At 42.6% G+C, this 21,140-nt stretch overlaps 1 protein-coding gene across 1 annotated transcript in view; it reads right to left on the reverse strand.

Annotated features, from left to right (window-relative positions):
* Window positions 1-946: 946 nt before the first annotated feature.
* gpr137c (G protein-coupled receptor 137c) overlaps window positions 947-21,140 on the reverse strand; it is a 50,699-nt gene continuing 30,505 nt past the window's right edge. The window contains exons 2-7 of the mRNA XM_029729354.1: window positions 17,095-17,144; window positions 15,623-15,863; window positions 15,087-15,236; window positions 11,387-11,512; window positions 6,680-6,804; window positions 947-3,512 (exon numbers count right to left, since the gene is read on the reverse strand). Of these exons, the coding sequence (XP_029585214.1) occupies window positions 3,284-3,512; window positions 6,680-6,804; window positions 11,387-11,512; window positions 15,087-15,236; window positions 15,623-15,863; window positions 17,095-17,144 (921 nt within the window). The 3' untranslated portion in view covers window positions 947-3,283. The remainder of the gene's footprint in view (window positions 3,513-6,679; window positions 6,805-11,386; window positions 11,513-15,086; window positions 15,237-15,622; window positions 15,864-17,094; window positions 17,145-21,140) is intronic.

The following is a 21,140-nucleotide window of genomic DNA, read 5'->3' on the forward strand; positions in this document are numbered from 1 at the left end:
AATGGCGCTGCCCATGCTAAAACAGCCTTTTGGCCACTAGAGGCCTCTATCATTCTCTGTGGGTTACACTTTTTCACTTCCTGTCCAACTGGATATTTCCTGTATGACCTCCACAGCACCAAAGGTCAAAAGGTGACATCAGCCATATGATGCAATGACATCAGTCCCAAACACAGAGAAGGCGGGAGAAAATAGCATAGAATATACTTAAAAAGCCTCCCGAGTGGCACAGCGGTCTAAGGCACTGCATCGCAGTGCTTGAGGTGTCACTACAGACCCAGGTTCGATCCCGGGCTGTGTCACAACCGGCCGTGATCGGGAGTCCCACAGGGCGGCGCACAATTGGCCCAGCGTCGTCCGGGTTATGGGAGGGTTATGGGAGGGTTTGGGGGGGGGCTTTACTTGGCTCATCGTGGACTAGCGGCTCCTTGTGGCGGGCTGGGACCCTGCAAGCTGACCTCGGTCGTCAGTTGAACGGTGTTTCCTCCGACACGTTGGTGCAGCTGGATTCCAGGTTAAGCGGGCAGGTGTTAAGAAGCGTGGTTTGGCGGGTCATGTTTTGGAGGATGCCGTTGTGGAGTTGGAGCGAAATTGGGGAGAAAAGGGGGTAATTTAAAAAAAAAAAAAAAAAAAAAATAATATACTTAAAATATGATTGCATTCGCCCACTGATTGTGTTTGTCAGCAGATATTAATTTACACAACTCGTATAACGTCAACAACGACAACACTTGATCTCAGACATTCATGGAAGGAAGACAAGGAAACAAGAAAATAATTTCAAAATAAAACAAAACAAAAAATAAAATATGATGAGAAGGCATATCAAATGTGTAGAGAGCAATCCCTCTTGCCCTCTCTGAACAGGTTTTTGCAAACAACACAAAACTCTGTTCAACAGTAACAAACAAAGGAAAGGAAAGACAACCAACAGTTTTCTTACCTCCTACCTAAACACTTTTCTGTGCATATAAGCATGTTTAGCAAACACATTCACACACACACATACTTGCTCTGTACACCTGGGCCGTACCTCTATCTTGACATGGAAAAGTCCAAATTAGTAGCCATGGAGTATAAAAAAACAAACAGAATCCAGTTAAAATTGAAACAAGTAGGAGGTCATAAAGCTTATTAATAATTTTCGATTTTTACAGCATTTTGTGCAAGACGTTTTCCACAAGGAAAAAAACCAAACAGTAACATGTAAATGGCACATTTTCAGGTGTCCCTGTATGGTGGTGTATCCTGGTCCCAGATCTGTCTGTGCTATTTTGCCAACTCTTATGGCCAATGGGGTGACTATGACCAGAGTAGCTGGCAAGACAAAACAAACAGATCTGGGTCCAGGCTAATGATGGTGATCTTGATGCTGTAAACTACCACATGTATACAGCTACTATTATAGTCAGGATATAGAAAGAGAGGGAGGGGGTCTTTAAGCCCATCTATCCCTCTCTGTCACCGGTTAACCTGGTCCCAGATATTTTTGTGCTGTCTGGTGACAATGACCATTAGAGTTGTAAAGACAGCACAAACTGAGCTGGGACCTTGCTAGGGCTTTGCCAGGAGTAGCCTACTGTACTATGAAACTGGACCATAATAACATTTTGATCTGATCACTCCGCCAATCCACACTTAATCCGTACATTCACTTTACTGGGTCCAGATCAGAAAATTCATTCAGAAACATATTGTTTCCCCACAGTCTATGCTCCATTAGGGGCCTCTCGTCGAAACGGAGTTCCCAAGGAGCTAGGAAAGCTGGAGGCTCGAGACTACATTTTAGGCCCAACTCTCGATCTGTGCGCTCTTTGGCAAAAGTGGCCTTCTTCTTTCACACAGTCTTTGACAGTGTGAAAGATTCAAACACACAAAGTATTAACCTTTCCCACGGTGTCCCAGTGCACATTGGGCTCGAATACTGAGAGCATTGCCCATGATTCTAGCCCCGTTTGGTGTTGGTTTAGAAGGACATGGTCATGGATGTCTCATTGCTCAGATAACAACTGGTCTTTACAGGGAAATGAGACATGTCTAGGGAAGGAACACACAAAGTCTGAGATTGTATAAAGAGCCGAGTCTACATTAAAGCCAGGGTCATGTCCTCAGAATGTGAAGTGAGGGGATTTTTTCAAGTGCAAATGTCGCCTCCCGACTCATGGAGGGGAGTCTGTGTGAAGGGGGCAGCGGGGAGAACTGCCCACTGGACCAAAGCAAAATAGGAAATTTGGGGTGCAAAAACATAAGTGCTGGTCCATGTACTTGTCTGGTCCTTGAAAGAGATAGAGGACTAACTTTTCTGTTTGATGTCCGACAAACATACAGTATGTGTGTGTGGAAAAGCTGATAAGCACAATCCTTTCCATACAAACACTTCTTAGGAATAGTACAATGTTCCAGGAAGAGCCCTGCACGGACATGAATTTAAAGCCCGAGCCATACCCATGCCCACAATGTTCAGGCCCTACACTACCCAGGCCCGACTGCTTCTGCTAAATTTAAGGCCCTGCCAAAAACCCAAAATCAGAAATACCTTCCTCAGTTTGTAAATCCATTAGCTGCTCCTCCCTGTCTGTCACTCGCTCTGCATCCGCTCAGCTCGTGGTGGCTCTGAGTCTCCATAGCAATGGCTCTGCTTGGGCTACTTTTCATCACTCTAAACTCCTAAAGAACTCAAGGAACATTATTATTTTCTGTGAAATAATCTCTCCTCTCTTATTTGTAATGTGGTTGAAGCACTTAGTTAAATATGACTGTACTGCGCAGCAGAGCACGCACAAATGGTTCAGCTTCAAAATGTTAGTGATCAATCTAGTGATACCCGAGCCCTGCCCACACTCTAGTTATTGATGAAAAAAATAGACCATACCTGGCCCTAACCCGATGTATAATGTCGGGGACGTTGGGCTCGGGTCAGGTAGCAGACCTCTAGTTCCAGGACTATGGTATTAGACATGTTGGAAAGCTTTTTTAATAAAAGGAATATCACTCAGCTGACCACTCCCTAACCACCACTGACCTCAAATGATCTCCCCTCATCTGGCCCCAGAAATCCCAAAGGTTGTCACCATGCCTACAACAAGACGGGTAGTTAAGTAGCCCTGGTGGGGTGGGAGCGGGTCCAAAGCTGGAATGAGGGAGGCGTGGCCACACAGCACCAGTCATAGGATCGCCAGGGTAACCGAGAAGGTCATAGCCATGTAGCTGAAGGTCAGGAGCGCCCCTTTCCTGTGTTTTCCGGATTACTTTCAGGGGCATCTAATGGGGACGACGGGGGTGGTTAGTTCTGAGGGGTGCAGTAGTGATTCTGGGGGGTAGAATAGTAGTTCTGGGGGGTGGAATAATAGTTATGGTGCTGGTTGGTCTGGATGTTGCCGTAGGCTAGGAGAAGGGGTGCAGTGGAGGTCTGGGGGCCGGTGGGGAGATGGGGGATCCCCGTAAGGCTGCCGTTCCTCTGGGTGGAGCTGTACCAGCTGGGGTCCAACTGGGTCGTCGAGGACAGGAAACCACTGTGGAATGGAAGGGACAGGCTTAACTCAGCATTGTATCTGTATGGGGGATATAAGACGTTAGGTTGACTGGGGGATGTAGAATGTTATATGTGACTGTATGGGTGACTGTGTAAAGGGAATACAGGAAGTTATAGGTGACTGTGGGGCATATACAGTGCTTTGAGAAAGTATTCACACCCCTTGACTTTTTCCAGATTTTGTTGTGTTACAGGCTTAATTTAAAATGTATTAAATTGAGATTCTGTGTCACTGGCTTACACAAAATAGTGGAATTATGTTTCTAGAAATATTTACAAATGAACAAAAAATGAAAAGCTGAAATGTTTTAAGTTAATAAGTATTCAACCACTTTGTTATGGCAAGCCTAAATAAGTTCAGGAGGAAAAAAATTGCTTAAGTCACAAAATAAGTTGTATTGACAATAATAGTGTTTAACATGATTTTTGAATGACTACCTCATCTCTGTACACTACATATACATTATCTGCAAGGTCCCTCAGTGGAGCACTGAATTTGAAACACAGATTCAATCACAAAGACCAGGAAGGTTTTTCAATGCCCCTATTTGTAGATAGGTAAAAGAAAAGCAGATATTGAATATCCCTTTGAGCATGGTGAAGTTATTAATTACACTTTGGATGGTGTATCAATACACCCAGTCACTACAACGATACAGGCATCCTTTCTAACTCAGTTGCCGGACAGGAAGGATACCGCTCGTGGATTTCACCATGAGGCCAATGGTGACTTTAAAACAGTTAAGGAGTTTAATGGTGGTGATAACTGAGGATGGATCAACAACATTGTAGTTACTCCACAATACTTACCTAAATGACAGCGTGAACATGCATCTTGTTTGCAATAAAGCAAAACATTATTATTCTTTTTTTTAAATGGCAAAGAAATTACATTTATGTCCTGAATACAAAGCGTTATGTTTGGGACAAATCCAACAAATCACAGAGTACCAGTCTTCATATTTTCAAGCATAGTAGTGGCTGCATCATGTTATGGGTATGCTTGTCATCGGGAAGGACGAGGGAGTTTTTGTTGCTGATCAAATGAAATGGAATAGAGTTAAGTACAGGCAAAATCCTAGAGGAAACCCTGGTTCTGCTTTCCAACAGACACTGGGAGATGAATTCACTTTTCAGCAGGACAAGGCCAGATATACACTGGAGTTGCTTACCAAGAGGACATTGAATGTTCCTGAGTGGCCTAGTTACAGTTTTGAATTAATTTGGCTTGAACATCTATGACAAGACTTGAAAATGGCTGTCTAGCAATGAACGACAACCAATTTGACAGAGCTTGAAGAGGTTTTTAAAAGAATAATGTGCAAATATTGCACAATCCAGGTGTGCAAAGCTCTTAGCTGTAATCACTGCCAAATATGATTCTAACATGTATTGTACGAACAAATATGAAAATGTATGCACTCACTATTGTAACTCGCTCTGAATAAGAGTGTGTGCTAAAAATGTTTTAAATATATTAACTCAGGTGTGAATACTGCGTAAATTCTAAAAACATGTTTTCACTTTGTCATTATGGGGTATTGTGCGTAGATGGGTGAGAATTTTTTTTTAATACATTTTGAATTCATGCTGTAACACAACAAAAATGTGGAATAAGTCAAGGGGAAGGAATACTTTCTGAAGGCACTGTAGGTTGTTATAGATGACTGTGTACAGGGGAAATATGATGCTATAAGCGACTGCATAGCTGGAATGTAGGATGTTAGCATTGTGTATGCGCGATATAGGATGATATAGGTGACTTTGGGGGGTAAATGAGGTAACAGGCAAATTTTCACCAGCGATATTTAGGATGTTACAGGGAAATTTAGTTGAGCGATATAAGATGTTATAGGTCACTGTACAAGATGGATTTAGGTGACTGTATACGGACAATATAGGATGCAATATACAGTGAGGGGAAAAAAGTATTTGATCCCCTGCTGATTTTGTATGTTTGCCCACTGACAAAGAAATTATCAGTCTATAATTTTAATGGTAGGTTTATTTGAACAGTGAGAGACAGAATAACAACAAAAAAATCAAAAATGTTATAAATTGATTTGCATTTTAATGAGGGAAATAAGTATTTGACCCCCCTCTCAATCAGAAAGATTTCTAGCTCCCAGGTGTCTTTTATACAGGTAACGAGTTGAGATTAGGAGCACACTCTTAAAGGGAGTGCTCCTAATCTCAGTTTGTTACCTGTATAAAAAGACACCTGTTAACAGAAGCAATCAATCAATCAGATTCCAAACTCTCCACCATGGCCACGACGAAAGAGCTCTCCAAGGATGTCAGGGACAAGATTGTAGACCTACACAAGGCTGGAATGGGCTACAAGACCATCGCCAAGCAGTTTGGTGAGAAGGTGACAACAGTTGGTGCACATTATGCTTTGGGGGTGTTTTTCTGCTAAGGGGATAGGACAACTTCACCGCATCAAAGGGACGATGGACGGGGCCATGTACCGTCAAATCTTCGGTGAGAACCTCTTTCCCTCAGCCAGGGCATTGAAAATGGGTCGTGGATGGGTATTCCAGCATGACAATGACCCAAAACACACGGCCAAGGCAACAAAGGAGTGGCTCAAGAAGAAGCCCATTAAGGTCCTGGAGTGGCCTAGCCAGTCTCCAGACCTTAATCCCATAGAAATCCTGTGGAGGGAGCTGAAGGTTCGAGTTGCCAAACGTCAGCCTCGAAACCTTAATGACTTGGAGAAGATCTGCAAAGAGGAGTGGGACAAAATCGCTCCTGAGATGTGTGCAAACCTGGTGGCCAACTACAAGAAACGTCTGACCTCTGTGATTGCCAACAAGGGTTTTGCCACCAAGTACTAAGTCATGTTTTGCAGAGGGGTCAAATACTTATTTCCCTCATTAAAATGCAAATCAATTTATAACATTTTTGACATGCGTTTTTCTGGATTTTTTTGTTGTTATTCTGTCTCTTACTGTTCAAATAAACCTACCGTTAAAGTTATAGACTGATCATTTCTTTGTCAGTGGGCAAACGTACAAAATCAGCAGGTGATCAAATACTTTTTTCTCTCACTGTAGGTGACTGTGTACAGGGGATGCATGATGTTATAGGTGACGGAATTTACAATATAGGATGTTATAAGTGATAGAGTAGCCTGTTACCCACCTCGGTCGATCTGCTCTGGAGTTGTTGCTCCTGGACAGGTCATCATCGCTGTCGTACCTCCGGGGGTTATCAAAGAAATAGGCCTTGGAACTGAAGCTGTGACTGTTGATCATTCCTCCTGGTGCCTGGGGAAAAGGACACACTCACAACTTAATAAGTAATATATGACAAGAAAAACATGCTTAAAGACTTTACATGAACTTATACCATAGTAATAAGACTGGAAATATTCTTGTAAGTACATCGTTTTAGGTACATGTATGTGGGACTAAATCATTTCCTATGGGTCTCATGTGGCTCAGTTGGTAGAACATGGCGCTTGCAATGCCAGGGTTGTGGGTTCGATTCCCACGGGGGACCAGTATGAAAAAGTGTATGCGCTCACTACAGTAGGAAGCACTGCTAAATGACTAAACTTTAGCGTTTCAAAGTCAGTGTGGTTGTACCTTCCACCTGTCTGATAAATGAATGTCATATTACAATGAACAAAAATATAAACGCAACAATTTCAAAGATTGTACTGTGTAACAGTTCATATAAGGACATAAGTCAATTTAAATTAATTCATTAGGCCCTAATCTATGTATTTCACATGACTGGTCACAGATACCTTAAAAAAAAGTTAGGGGTGTGGATCAGAAAACCAGTCAGTATCTGGTGTGACCACCATTTCATGCAGCCCTACACATCTCCTTCACATAGAGTTTATCAGAATGTTGATTGTGGCCTGTGGAATGTTGTCCCACTTCCATGGCTGTGTGAAGTTGCTGGATATTGGCAGGAATTGGAACACGCTGTTGTACATGTTGATCCAGAGCATCCCAAACATGCTCAATGGGTGACATGTCTGGTGAGTATGCAGGCCATGGAAGAACTGGGACATTTTCAGCTTCCAGGAACTGCATACAGATCCTTGCGACATGGGGCTGTGCATTATCATACTGAAACATGGGTGATGAATGGCATGAATGGCATGACAATTGCCCTCAGGATCTCGTTACGGTAGCTCTGTGCATTCAAATTGCCATTGATAAAATGCAATTGTGTTCGTTGTCCGTAGCTTATGCCTGCCCATTCCATAACCCAACCGTCACCATGGGGCACTCTGACATCAGCAAACCGCTCGCCCATATGTCTGCCATCTGCCCGGTACAGTTGAAACCGGGATTAATCCGTTAAGAGCACACTTTTCCAGCGTGCCAATGGCCATTGAAGGTGAGCATTTACCCAAAGAACACCGAACTGCAGTCAGGTCAAGACCCTGGAGAGGATGACGAGCACGCAGATGAGCTTCCCTAGGACGGTTTCTGACAGTTTGTGCAGAAATTATTCAGTTGTGCAAACCCACAGTTTTATCAGCTGTCTGGGTGGCTGGTCTCAGATGATCCCGCAGGCGAAGAAGCTGGATGTGAAGGTCCTGGGCTGGTGTGATTAAATGTGGTCGGCGGTTGTGAGGCCTGTTGGACGGACTGCCAATTTCTCTAAAACGACGTTGGAGGTTGCTTATTGCAGAGAAATTAACATTACATTCTCTGGCAACTGCTCTGGTGGACACGCCTGCAGTCAGCATGCCAGTTGCACACTCACTCAAAACTTGAGACATCTATGGCGTGTTGTGTGACAAAACTGCACATTTTAGAGTGGCCTTTTATTGTTCCCAGCACAAGGTGCACCTGTGTAATGATCATGATGTTTATTCAGCTTCTTGATTATTTTGGCAAATGAGATGCTCACTAACAGGGATGTAAACAAAAAAAACATTTGAGAGTCATTTCTGGGATCTTTTATTTCAGCTCATGAAACATGGGACCAACACTTCACATGTTGTGTTTATGTATTTGCTCAGTATAGATGAGAGAAACTGAGAACAAGATTAAAATAAAGGGCACATAGAACCTAATGATGTTTTAAGCTACCTTGTACTGAGGTAGGCAAATATTTGACTAATGTGCATTCAAACACATATGATTAATGTGAGCACCTTGTAGGGCTGGGCAATATATCCAATCGATTTGAATGTATGTTTTCGCGCGATATTCCAATTGCATGTCTCGCAGAATCAAGTTTTTGAAAACATTTTTCATTTTTATGAGCGTTTATGTCCGCTTGTTGACGTTGTCTTTTTGGTTTCGTCTCATTCGCTCCTTCTGTACTGTGCACCTTCCCATTTACACCAGAGATCTGTATATAATGATGAGATGCTCATATCTCTGCCCTAACAATGGGAGTCGTTGTCCCAAAGGCAGGAAGGCAGGCCTTTGGGACAATTCAATATGCGCATAGAAACGCATTGGGCTTACTTTTGACAGATTTTTGCGAGTGAAACCTCTCGCTTCACATCTTCACACAGAGGACAGGCTAGCATGCTGTTCAAACAGTTGGAGACGGACAGAAGGTTGTTCACAACAATTCAACTGTTTTGCCTTGTTAGCTGAATTCAGAGCTTGTGTAATTATACCTAGATCCAAGTTGGCTAAACTCGAAATATAAATATTAGCTGGCTGCTCACTAGCATGTGGGCTTGTGCTTGAGAGATTGTTTATGAGACCGGTGTTTATTATCTATAATGCCTGCTACATTATTAGTGAATGTGCATTATGCATGGTTCAGATTAAATTTGTAACATAAAAGGAATTTTTATAGACAGACCTGAAAGCCAGATCATTGACTATTGCAAAAAAAGCAGGTACAACTATATTGATCAAATAATTACATTATTATTGGGTCTTATGGTTGTGGAAGGCATACTTTCTTTATTTTTTAAATTTAACTAGGTAAGTCCTGTTTAATCTAGGGGGCAGTATTGAGAATTTTGGAAAAAAATATGTGCCCATTTTTAACTGCCTCCTACACCAACTCAGAAGCTAGAATATGCATATTATTGTTCAGGTTTGGATAGAAAACACTCTGAATTTTCTAAAACAGTTTGAATGGTGTCTGTAAGTATAACAAAACTCATATTGCAGGCAAAAACCTGTGAAAAATTGATTTAAAAAAATTTGAATTTTGTGACTGTACTATTTAGTGTCATTGTTTTATAGATACCATAGTGAGAAAGGATTCAGTTCGCAACTCCTAAGGCTTCCACTAGATGTCAACGATCTTTAGAAAGTTGTTTGAAGCATCTGTGATTAATACAGACCGAATTAGAATGCTTACAAGTTGACACGTCATCACTTCATTTTTTGCGCCTGCGCATAAATCTGAGAAGAGTGTCTTTGTCATAATCGTTTATTCTGGACACTTGATAGGTTGTGTGAAAATATTACTGATGTTTACTGATGTTTCACGTTAAAAATGGACCAAAAGATTAATGCTAAACAACGTTTGACATGTTTAAACAAACGTAAATAGATTATTTACTAGGTTTTCTTTAGCTTTTCGGCGTGACTTTACACTGCCCACCTCATTTTGTGGGAGCCTACTGAACGCTAACTATTTGGACATAAATTATGAACTTTGTCAAAAGAAACCACATTTGTTCTGGACCTGGGATCGCTGGCAGCGCCTTCTGATGGAGATAATCTAAGGTAAGGGGATATTTAGAATGTTATTATCGATATTAGATGATGCTAATGCTAACTGTATAGCTTAGCTTAGCTTAGCTTGCTGTTGTTAGCATAGTACCCAGTTTATTGCAAAATGTGATTTCCCAGTAAAGTTATTTTGAGATCTGGCCATTCGGTAGCAATTACGAGATGATAATATATTATTCTTTGAATGACAATATTATAATTTACCAATGTTTTTGAATAGTAATTCCGTGATTTGTAATGCTGGATTCACTGGGAGCATTCGAGCCGAAAAAAATTCTGAATTTCACCGCGACTGTAAATGCTGTTTTTGGATATAAATATGAACTTGATGGAACTAAAAATGCATGTATTGTATAACATAATGTCCTATGAGTGTCATCTGATGCAGATTGTCAAAGGTAAGTGCATAATTCTAGCTAGTTTTCTGTCTGTTGATGCCCTTCTTTGAAATGGCTAAACATTACACACAGCTATTGTCAATGTACTCTCCTAACATAACCTAACTTTATGAATTCTCCGTAAAGCCTCTGAAAATCGGACAGCGTGGTTAGATTTAGGAGATATATCTTTCAAATGGAGGAAAATAGTTGATTATTTGATTATTTGAAATGATTACTCTTGCAGTTTTGAATTCCCCGCCATGGTCACATGACAATGAATCCCAATACCGGGATAAGATCCTGCCCCCTGGCCTCAACAGGTTTTTAAGAACAAATTCTTATTTACAATGACGTCCTAGGAACAGTGGGTTAACTGTTCAGGGGCAGTACGACAGATTTTTTACCTTGTCAGCTCAGGGATTCGATCTAGCAACCTTTCGGTTACTGGCCCAATGCTCTAACCTAGGCTACCTGCCAACCCCGCATATATTCAGCCTAGGTATAATTTCACAAGCTCTGAATTCATTAGATTATTGCTGACTGTTTTAAATGCAGTGTATTTTACCTTCAATTGTAAACAAAGCTTATTTAGAGAAAACATAAAATAAATCGAGATACAGTATATATATCGTGAATCGCCTATAAGTTTGACATTTTTTTAGATATTAGTTTTAGGCCATATCGCCCAGCCTTAGCTCCTTGATTGACTGGTATACTGTCAGGAAGTCAATTGTCTTACTAGGTACTGATTGGGCCTGATTGGATAGTATACATGAAGTAAATGGTCTTACTAGGTTCTGATTGGGCCTCTGTACCCTGAAGAAGACCACGACCAGACTGGTGGGTAGCAGCTCCCAGAAAAAGAGGATGATCCCAAAGATGATGTAGGCCTCTCCACTGATCTTCTCTATGTCTGCCTGGAGGGAAAACACACACAGATCCAACAATTAGAGAAATGAAACATGGAGAAACACGCAAGCTCACATAATAGTTTGTAGGCCAAACAGTTCGGAAGCTACAGACGATCGGTGGATGCGGTGGATTGAGATGCATTCCAATGCAAAAACATATCTCTAGCTTAAACTATACATATACAGTACCAGTCAAAAGTTTGGACACATCTACTCATTCCAGGGTTTTTATTTTTTACATTGTATAATAATAGTAAAGACATCAAAACTATGAAATAACACATATGGAATCATGTAGTAAACAAAAAAGTGTTTAACAAATCAAAATATATTTTAGATGAAAGATTCTTCAAAGTAGCCACCCTTTGCCTTGATGACAGCTTTGCACACGCTTGGTATTCTATCAACCAGCTTCATGAGGTAGTCACCTGTAATGCATTTCAATTAACAGGTGTGCCTTGTTAAAAGTTAATTTGTGGAATTGATTTCCTTCTTAATGTGTTTGAGCCAATCAGTTGTGTTGTGACAAGGTAGGGGTGGTATACAGAAGATAGCCCTATTTGGGATGATTAGGTCCTTCCAAACTTTGGACTGGTACTGTATATACAGTCGTGGCCAAAAGTTTTGAGAATGACACAAATATTGATTTTCACAGTCTGCTGGCTCAGTTTGTATGATGGCAATTTGCATATACTCCAGAATGTTATGAAGAGTGAGCAGATGAATTGCAATTAATTGCAAAGTCCCTCTTTGCCATGCAAATGAACTGAATCCCCAAAAAACATTTCCACTACATTTCAGCCCTGCCACAAAAGGACCAGCTGACATGTCAGTGATTCTCTCGTTAACACAGGTGTGAGTGTTGACGAGGACAAGGCTGGAGATCACCCTGTCATGCTGATTGAGTTCGAATAACAGACTGGAAGCTTCAAAAGGAGGGTGGTGCTTGGAATCATTGTTCTTCCTCTGTCATTCATGGTTACCTGCAAGGAAACACGTGCCGTCATCATTACTTTGCACAAAAATGGCTTCACAGGCAAAAATATTGCTGCCAGTAAGATGGCTCCTAAATCAACCATTTATTGGATCATCAAGAACTTCAAGGAGAGCGGTTCAATTGTTGTGAAAAAGGCTTCAAGACATCCAAAAAAGTCCAGCAAGCACCAGGACCGTCTCCTAAAGTTGATTAAGCTGCGGGATCGGGGCACCACCAGTACAGAGCTTGCTCAGGAATGGAAGCAGGCAGGTGTGAGTGCATCTGCACGCACAGTGAGGCGAAGACTTTTGGGGGATGGCCTGGTGTCAAGAAGTGCAGCAAAGAAGCCACTTCTCTCCAGGAAAAACATCAAGGACAGACTAATATTCTGCAAAAGGTACAGGGATTGGACTGCTGAGGACTGGGGTAAAGTCATTTTCTCTGATGAATCCCCTTTCCGATTGTTTGGGGCATCCGGAAACGAGCTTGTCCGGAGAAGACAAGGTGAGCGCTACCATCAGTCCTGTGTCATGCCAACGGTAAAGCATCCTGAGACCATTCATGTGTGGGGTTGCTTCTCAGCCAAGGGAGTGGGCTCACTCACAATTTTGCCTAAGAACACAGCCATGAATAAAGAATGGTACCAACACATCCTCCGAGAGCAACTTCTCCCAATAAAATGTGCAGTTTTGCCACACAACACAATGCCACAGATGTCTCAAGTTTTGAGGGAGTGTGCAATTAGCATGCTGACCGCAGGAATGTTCACCACTGCTGTTGCCTGCAAATTTCTCTACCATAAGCCATAATTAGAGAATTTGGCAGTATGTCCAACGAGCCTCACAACCGCAGATCACATGTAACCACGCCAGCCAAGGCCCTCCACATCTGGCTTCTTCACCTGCGAGATCGTCTGAGACCAGCGATCCGGACAGCTGATGAAACTGAGGAGTATTTATGTCTGTATTAAAGCTCTTTTGTGGGGAAAAACTCATTCTGATTGGCTGGGCCTGGCTCCCCATGGCTGCACCCCTGCCCAGTCATGTGGAATCCATAGATTAGGGCCTAATTAATTGATTTCAATTGACTGATTTCCTTATATGAACTGTAACTCAGTAAAATCATTCAAATTGTTGCATGTTGCATTTCTATTTTTGTTCAATATTGTTTGCGACTACTCAACAGAAAAAGATCTTGGCCAACCAACAACATATCGACCAAACAATCGACTAAATGGGGTCAGCCCTCAACTGAGACAGAAACATATTTTAAGATAATCCCAAATACAGACACAAACTGATGAGGATAGATTAGATAGATAAGATTGTAGACATAGAAACAGAAACAAAGACACATGAGTGTGAGTGTGTGTGTGTGTGTGTGTGTGTCTGTGAGTGTATGTATTTATGACACACTTACTCAACAAGACACATTTAAACCAATAAACCAAGACAGACAGTCACCCAAACACACACAGTGGCCCAAGAATGGCCTAGGGAACTAGGAAAACCTCCAGTACAGGGCCGTCTGTCTCAGGGTTTGAGACCAGATCTAGGTAACTAGCACCAGGCAGCCCTTTGCTGTGCTCCCCCCTCTCCTCGCCTGGCTGGGTTATTTATAGACAAATGAAGACCTTTCCCCCACAGAGCCCATATCCTCCCAAATCCCCTCAAATGGATTGTTGCTGCAGAAGCCACAGAGCTCTCAGCAAACAGATCTGGATAGAATGGCTCTGTCATCAATGTCTTCTGGACAGATTGAACTCAAGCCAAGTGTCAACTTAGAAGGGAGACTATGGAGAATGGTTGTAAACATGAGATGTATGCACAGATACACACAGAGGGACTCATACACACATATGGTACTCGTCCTTAAAGAATTAACAACCTGATTTTCTTAATAGATGAGAAAGTATGAATTCAGCTATCAAAATGAAATTATAATTGAAAACATGTTATTTCTACCAGTACATGTGTGCTTTAGTGTTGTTTTCTTTGGCAACTGTTGTATAAGTGGGATAAACATTTAAATATAGAGTCATATAAGAGAGCTTAGTGTTCACAGGCACAAACAACACATGCACGCACACAAACACAAACACTCATCGGAGCGTACGTGCGCGCAGACACAAACACACAGAGTCATGTAAAAGCCGAACACACACAGACGGGCACAGACATATCCACATTGTACACACATTGACACTTAAATTGGGCATACACGTGTGACAGAGAAAACCAAAAAAATGTGTGTGAACTATCATCTATGCAACTAACGCAGAATGGATGTGACTGACGATTAGTTGCAGACATAGCCTAATCATACACACACACACACACACACACACACACACACACACAGTGTTTGCAGACTGATCAGCCCTATAATAGATGATTAATTATGTCAGACACCCGGGGTGAGTGTTTGGCTGGCAGAACAGCGAGCTTTGAATATCTAGGACAGCAGGGTTCACTGAAGGTTTAACAGGCCTGACACACACTCACACACACGCCCCTAGTCCTCTCCCAGTGACTTAACACTAACAATCTTCATGATCATCGTCAACATTTTCCGTGTGTGTATTCCTAACCACGGCAATCCTACCTGGTCAGAGACGTTGTACCAGCTGTAGTTAAAGGCGCTGGGACGGTTCTCCGGAGAGAGAGCCACCACCACCAGGTTATAGCCGGCCCTGGACGTGTAGAGCAGGATGACTGCAGCACCTATGGCAGTAGCTTGGCACACTGACGTACCCTACAGCAAAGGTAGGGAGAGGGTGAGAGAGAGAGAGAGAGAGAGAGATATTGTATTTACATTTTTTGATTTTAGTAATTTAGCAGACACTTGTCCAGAGCGCCTTTCAGGAGCAATTAGGATAAAGTGCCTTGCTCAAGGGCACAGACAGATTTTTCACCTAGTCGGCTCAGAATTCAAACCAGCGACCTTTCAGTTACTGGCCCAATGCTCTTACCCGCTAGGCTACCTGCCATATGGTGCACCTCTAGAGCACTAAGGGATGATAAAGATGATTAATCAATGAATTGATTGATTAAGTAACTGATTGGTTAGTTGGTTAATTGGTTAAGTGACTTATTGGCTAATTGATTGATTTAATGCTTGATTGATGGACCGCCCAGTACCTTGGATTCGAGGTAGACGTTGGACGAGGACATCTTGGCAATCTTGAAAATGCACACAGCCAGCGAGATGGCGCAGAGTACGAAGAGGCTGTCGTTGACCAGCACCCGGGCCAGCACCACCTGCCGCACCTCTGCCTCGCCCGCCTCGCCCCCCATGCCACCCTGCACCAGCATGGCACATGTCAGGTTTACTACGAGGAAGAAAAGGCTGGCAAAGATGAACACCAGATGCATGGTCAACCTGCGAAAAAAAACCCACAATTATAGGTGGTACAAGAACTAGCTTACAATACACAACATTACAATAATTCTACACAACAATAAAATAATAAAGCTTAAAACACCCCATTCCATTCTACTGCATTGGGTCAGTCAATCTTCTCAGTTCCCCCTTTTGCCTTCTCCACCTGCTCTGCTCCTCTCTTCCTTTACCCCCCTCCCCCTTGCAGGATGTGTGTATGGGTTGTGTTTGTGAATGTTTCGTGTGTGTGCATTTGTGCATGCCTACGTGTGTGGTGCTGGGGATTGTAGAGAACTGGGATGGAAAGGGGGGAGGAGGGTGTGTGGTGGATTTGGGGATTTGAGTTTGCAGCTTTTCATTTCGCATCAGACATTAATCAGCTGGGTGATCAAAGTGTTTATTAGTCCAGAAATTCAGACACCACCTTCCCCCGTCCACATCAAACAGCCAAGGGTGGAGACAGCTAAGACGAAGCTCAGAGGCATTATTAGACTTAATCAAGGTTACTGGACAGTCCGTTCCACTGTATCTACAATAACATACAGTGAAAGTCAATCATTGATACTGTACAGAGCTTGGCCAACTTGGTTTTGTAACTAGGGCTCTGAGTATCTGAACGAGAGCCATGTTGCCACCAAAGGTTTGAACGATCCCATTCTAGTAAGAACGTACTAGAGTGTCGTCTTCATGTTATTCCCATTGAGTGATTTGCAATTGGAAGAAATGGTAGCATTGCAATGCATCAACCTTTTTCACTTAGTAACAGATGACCGGGAAAGTACTGGTACCCCATTAATAATTTCATAGTAATAAGTGTACACACTATCTTACATGATGGTGCCCAGTGTGAGGAACTCAGTAGTTCATAATAGTTCAGCATTATAGACGGACGGAGAGTAAAAGGATGTTCAACATTGTCCAACATATGACATTAAAACGACACGTCGCTACAGATGACCGATACATTTTGGAGGGGGAGGGGGGTTTGACAAGGTCCCACCATAAGGCTTTATTGTGTGTCTTTTCAAACAGCCATGGCATTTCAACTCTCATGGCATCGTTTTAAGAAAACACTGTCCCATTCCCATACACCAGCTTTCATTTGGGTTATTGGCCATTTGATGCCCTCCTGCCCAACATCCTCTCCCCTGCATTGTCCCTCGCCTCACCCCACTCAGTATAAACTCAGTTAGACTAACCCAGACACGGAGTCAGCAAAAATTCCACTAACTTGTATTTGTTGAGCTCCGGAGAATATTTTGCTTTGGCTTTAAACATTACCTGGGGAGACAGAGAAGGGACACATTGTTATTAACAGCTTACTCATCATTAAACATTCACACATTGATATTGCTGAGGAGCACAGAAAAGCATGTGGTGGCAGCAGTGTCACTCAAAATAGACGGCAACATGAATCACAAAAGGTGGGTGCCGGGCTGGTGGGCTACGAAAGGGGGTAAAGCGTTGAATACATGCAATCAGTATTAGGTCTTCAAAATACTTTTCACACTACTGAGCTGAACAGAGCTGAGCCCAACCAAGCTGTACTGAGCTGCCCTGATTACACATCCACGGTCCACCATAGTTGCTGACAATGTGAAAAGAAAATGTCCAAGCCAGTACAATTTGGGACAGCACAATAGTGTGAAAAGGGTACAATTCTGGGGACAAAGGAGACCCCAACCGTTCTGCAACATCTGCGGACTGACCGTCGGGGGACGCAGACACCGATGGGGTTAAGGTCTCTAGTGTCAGTGCCTTGGCATTCTGCCACAGAGGCTTGTTGAGAAATTATCAGTCAGCGTCTATAACTGAGGCTGTGCCCAGATAGGCCTAAAATGTTGGCTAAATATGTGGGGCTGGCTAGAAGCCATATGAAGAGAGGGGGAGCAGCGGGGGAGACAGACTCTTCTCTTCCCCCTGCTCTTTACTCTCCTCCACCTTTGAACCGCTGTGTCCCTTCCCTTCTTTCTAATCTTAACGATGAAGCAGTCCCAGAGCAAAAAGAGTAGAGCACAGAGCCATCATGGGGCCTATAAACACATTCCTCGATACAGCAGTTTACACAACATGAGGATAATGTTAACAAGGCAAGGAAACTGTCCTCTATGTGCATTTCTAGTCGAACGTGATTGTCTCGGACTGTGCCATGTGACAACATAGCGGCCCTTAAAATTCTGAGGGTGACATTTTTATAGTTTCATCATTTTTGCACTTTGCACAATTATTTTGCATTATAGCAATGTTGCCCTGAATCTCTAACAAGAGATTCTAACAAAACATCATCAAGAAGGACACTGCCACAAAAAAGGCAGCCATTATGATGAAAGAGATCCAGAAAACATTCTCTCACAGATGCTTCTCCCATATCGATGGTCTTCAAAGCAGGCCATTTCACGCTGTTATTATCCGAATCACTGGTCACCCTGGCGGAGCTCTGTCTGGGGGATCTTTGATATCTGACTTAGTGGTGAAGTGCCTGTACAATGGGTTCCCAACATTTGTTCCCCTGGCAGGGCTATATCTCTCTCTGTGTGTGTGTGTGTGTGTGTGAGAGAGAGCAAAATAGAGAGAATGAGAGAGAAAAATTACGTGTGAGCAAAGAAGAGAGAGTGCTTGTCATTGACACTATGGACAATTGAGTGACACGCCTTACTAGATATTTGACACATTTTGAGTGAATCAACGGCCACTGCAAATCAAGAATTATAGCAAGCCACACAAACACTTTGAAGGCTTCAATACTCACACGCTCTCAGTATCAAACAAACATGTAACACTTTATTTGGATAGTCCATCTGTACTCTTGTTGACAGCTTTGCAAGCACTCAGCTCTCTTCATTGTGTATTCGTTTGTGTTTCTCTAGATACTCATCCTCATGCAAGGGACCATGATTCTAATTAGAATCTACAAATTGACTCTTGCACAAAAAAAGTGCACAAAAATAGTTTGTCTGGCATTTATATTGTAGGGGTGTCCAGTGTCCACATTACTGTCCCGATTTGTTATGGGAATTCCCAGCACCACCAGAAACTGAACTCTTCTTGCACAGGAACCTCAAATACTCTTTTCACACTACTAAGCCGAGCCAAGCTGTAATTCACTGGCTTGCACACATCCACCATAGTTGCTGGAACCATGCTGGAAAGTACAATGTGAAGCAAAAACAGAGTCAGCACAGTAGTGTGAAAATAGAAAAATAGGGACACAAAACATCAGTATCCTCAACAGAATTCCCTAAAAATGGAAGCTAGGACCAGGGCTGAAGGAAGTTCCAAAATGTGGAAAGGATAGAAGAGTGGGTACATGCTGAGCTAGTCCACTTAGGGAGCAACTGTACAATTCAGAGTCTGTGTCAAAATTCCCTGACACCTTTGGGAGAGAACGAGAGGGTTCGGATTCCATGGCACTGAACTCTACACATCACCTGATGTTGACAGTTATTTATTGGAGAGGGCATAGTTAAGTGTGTGTGTGTGTGTGTGTGTGTGTGTGTGTGTGTGTGTGTGTGTGGGCCTAAAATTTTGTGTGCTCTAAAATACATACCTTGCAAATGACCAGGTTCAGAGTTCATGAGCATGCATTGTGTGTTGTGTGTGTGTGCAATGTAATAATGTGTTGAAATATTACCCAGTTCAGAGAACGTGTACAGTTTATGGGTCTGTATCTGAATGTTCCTGTACATGTCTGTGTAATCGTGTGTGTGTGTCTATGTGTGCATCTGAATTTTCCTCTTCATGTCTGTGTCAGATTGCTTGTGTCAGTCAGTGTCAGTGTGTTGAGGGGGTTTGGGGAAGGATTAACACCTGTGTAGTGGAGGTTTCCCAGTCTCTCCAGCCTGCCTGCCAGCCAGGCAACCAACCAGGCAGAAAGCTTGAATCTAATCTGATTGCAGACTAAGGCTGGACTGGGCCAGATAGAGAGAGGGCTGAGGAGGGGGGAGGCAGACAACAAAGCTGGGAAAGGAGGGTTAGCAATCAGGGCCTTCATGCACCCTAAAAATCTGAGGGGGCACAAAGTACGTGAGGATGACTCGGGGGTGCTAGGCCCCCCTTAAACTGGCTAAAAAAAAAAAAAAATGTAAACACCCTTTTCCTGCACTCTAGAGCCACAATCATTATTCTTAATTCTATGTCAAAAATTTTAATTTTTCTGCATATCTAAGCATACCTCTTGAGCTGTTTGTATCCTCCTGACTGGTGTTGTTTGAAAGGAATGTGAGTCTTATTCAGTACATTAAACAATGGCTTGCTTCTACCATGTCTACCAACCTTGCCAGCAGGCATGCTAGCTAAGATAGTTAGACAAGCTAGCCACTCAAACATCATTGATAACCTGAAATGGCTTATTGGTAGCTAGTTATGAGGTTGGGAACCTACATGGGCAAGCTAAAGTCAACTTCATAAAATTGCTAGGTGGCTAGTAGTATTACAGAGAAACCCCCAAAAATATATGTATATTTTTTTTAACAGGACAAATCTGAACAGGACAAAGGCATGACGCCTTTGTTAGTAATTCCCGCTTGTCCCCTATTCGACTAGCTACCCGGGAATCCACACTGAATTTTGTTCACCATTCCATTTTGAGAGTGAAACAATTGCGAAAAGGAGTAACATTTAGTTTGTATTTCAGCCTGATACTAAATTCTCAGACTCCTGGGCTAGGATTACTTGTCTACAACACTTGGTATTGGTTTGTTAATGTCTGTCAGTCAATCTAAATCACCTGATTCTTAGCATAGATGGTAGGCAATGTTCCCTCTAAGCTGCGCGCATGCGCAGAAGAAATATCAGCCCATGGAGAGAAGCATGAGATTGAACTTCACTGAACTTTCGAGTTTTCCATGTTTGTTAACACTATCGACATCTCCCTTAACCGTGGACATTGTGATCGAATCAATGCAATATTAGACACTTTCAATGCAACATACCGAAACAAAAGGCTTAACTCATCGGAGTAGGATTTTATTGTGTATGACTCAGCCCGTAGACCTGTTCGGCATAACCAATCAGAGCTGCAGTAAGCCTATACGCAAATGGAATGCAGGCCTACATTGAACACCACACATTGGCTGCTACTGTAGGTTGAATGATAGAATAGCTATTTCCATGTTAAAATGTTATGGGGTGCATTTTCTCCATTGTTTTTGATAGTAGGCCACTCTGGTAGGCCTACATTATGATCAAACAGCCAGAGTATCCTACTAGGCAAATGTTAAAATTGTAACAAAGCAGGACCTGAAATTTGCTCAATGACAAAAAAGATTAGAGGGAACA

Source organism: Salmo trutta, chromosome 33, assembly GCF_901001165.1.
Source record: "Salmo trutta chromosome 33, fSalTru1.1, whole genome shotgun sequence".
Classification (NCBI taxonomy): Eukaryota; Metazoa; Chordata; class Actinopteri; order Salmoniformes; family Salmonidae; genus Salmo; species Salmo trutta.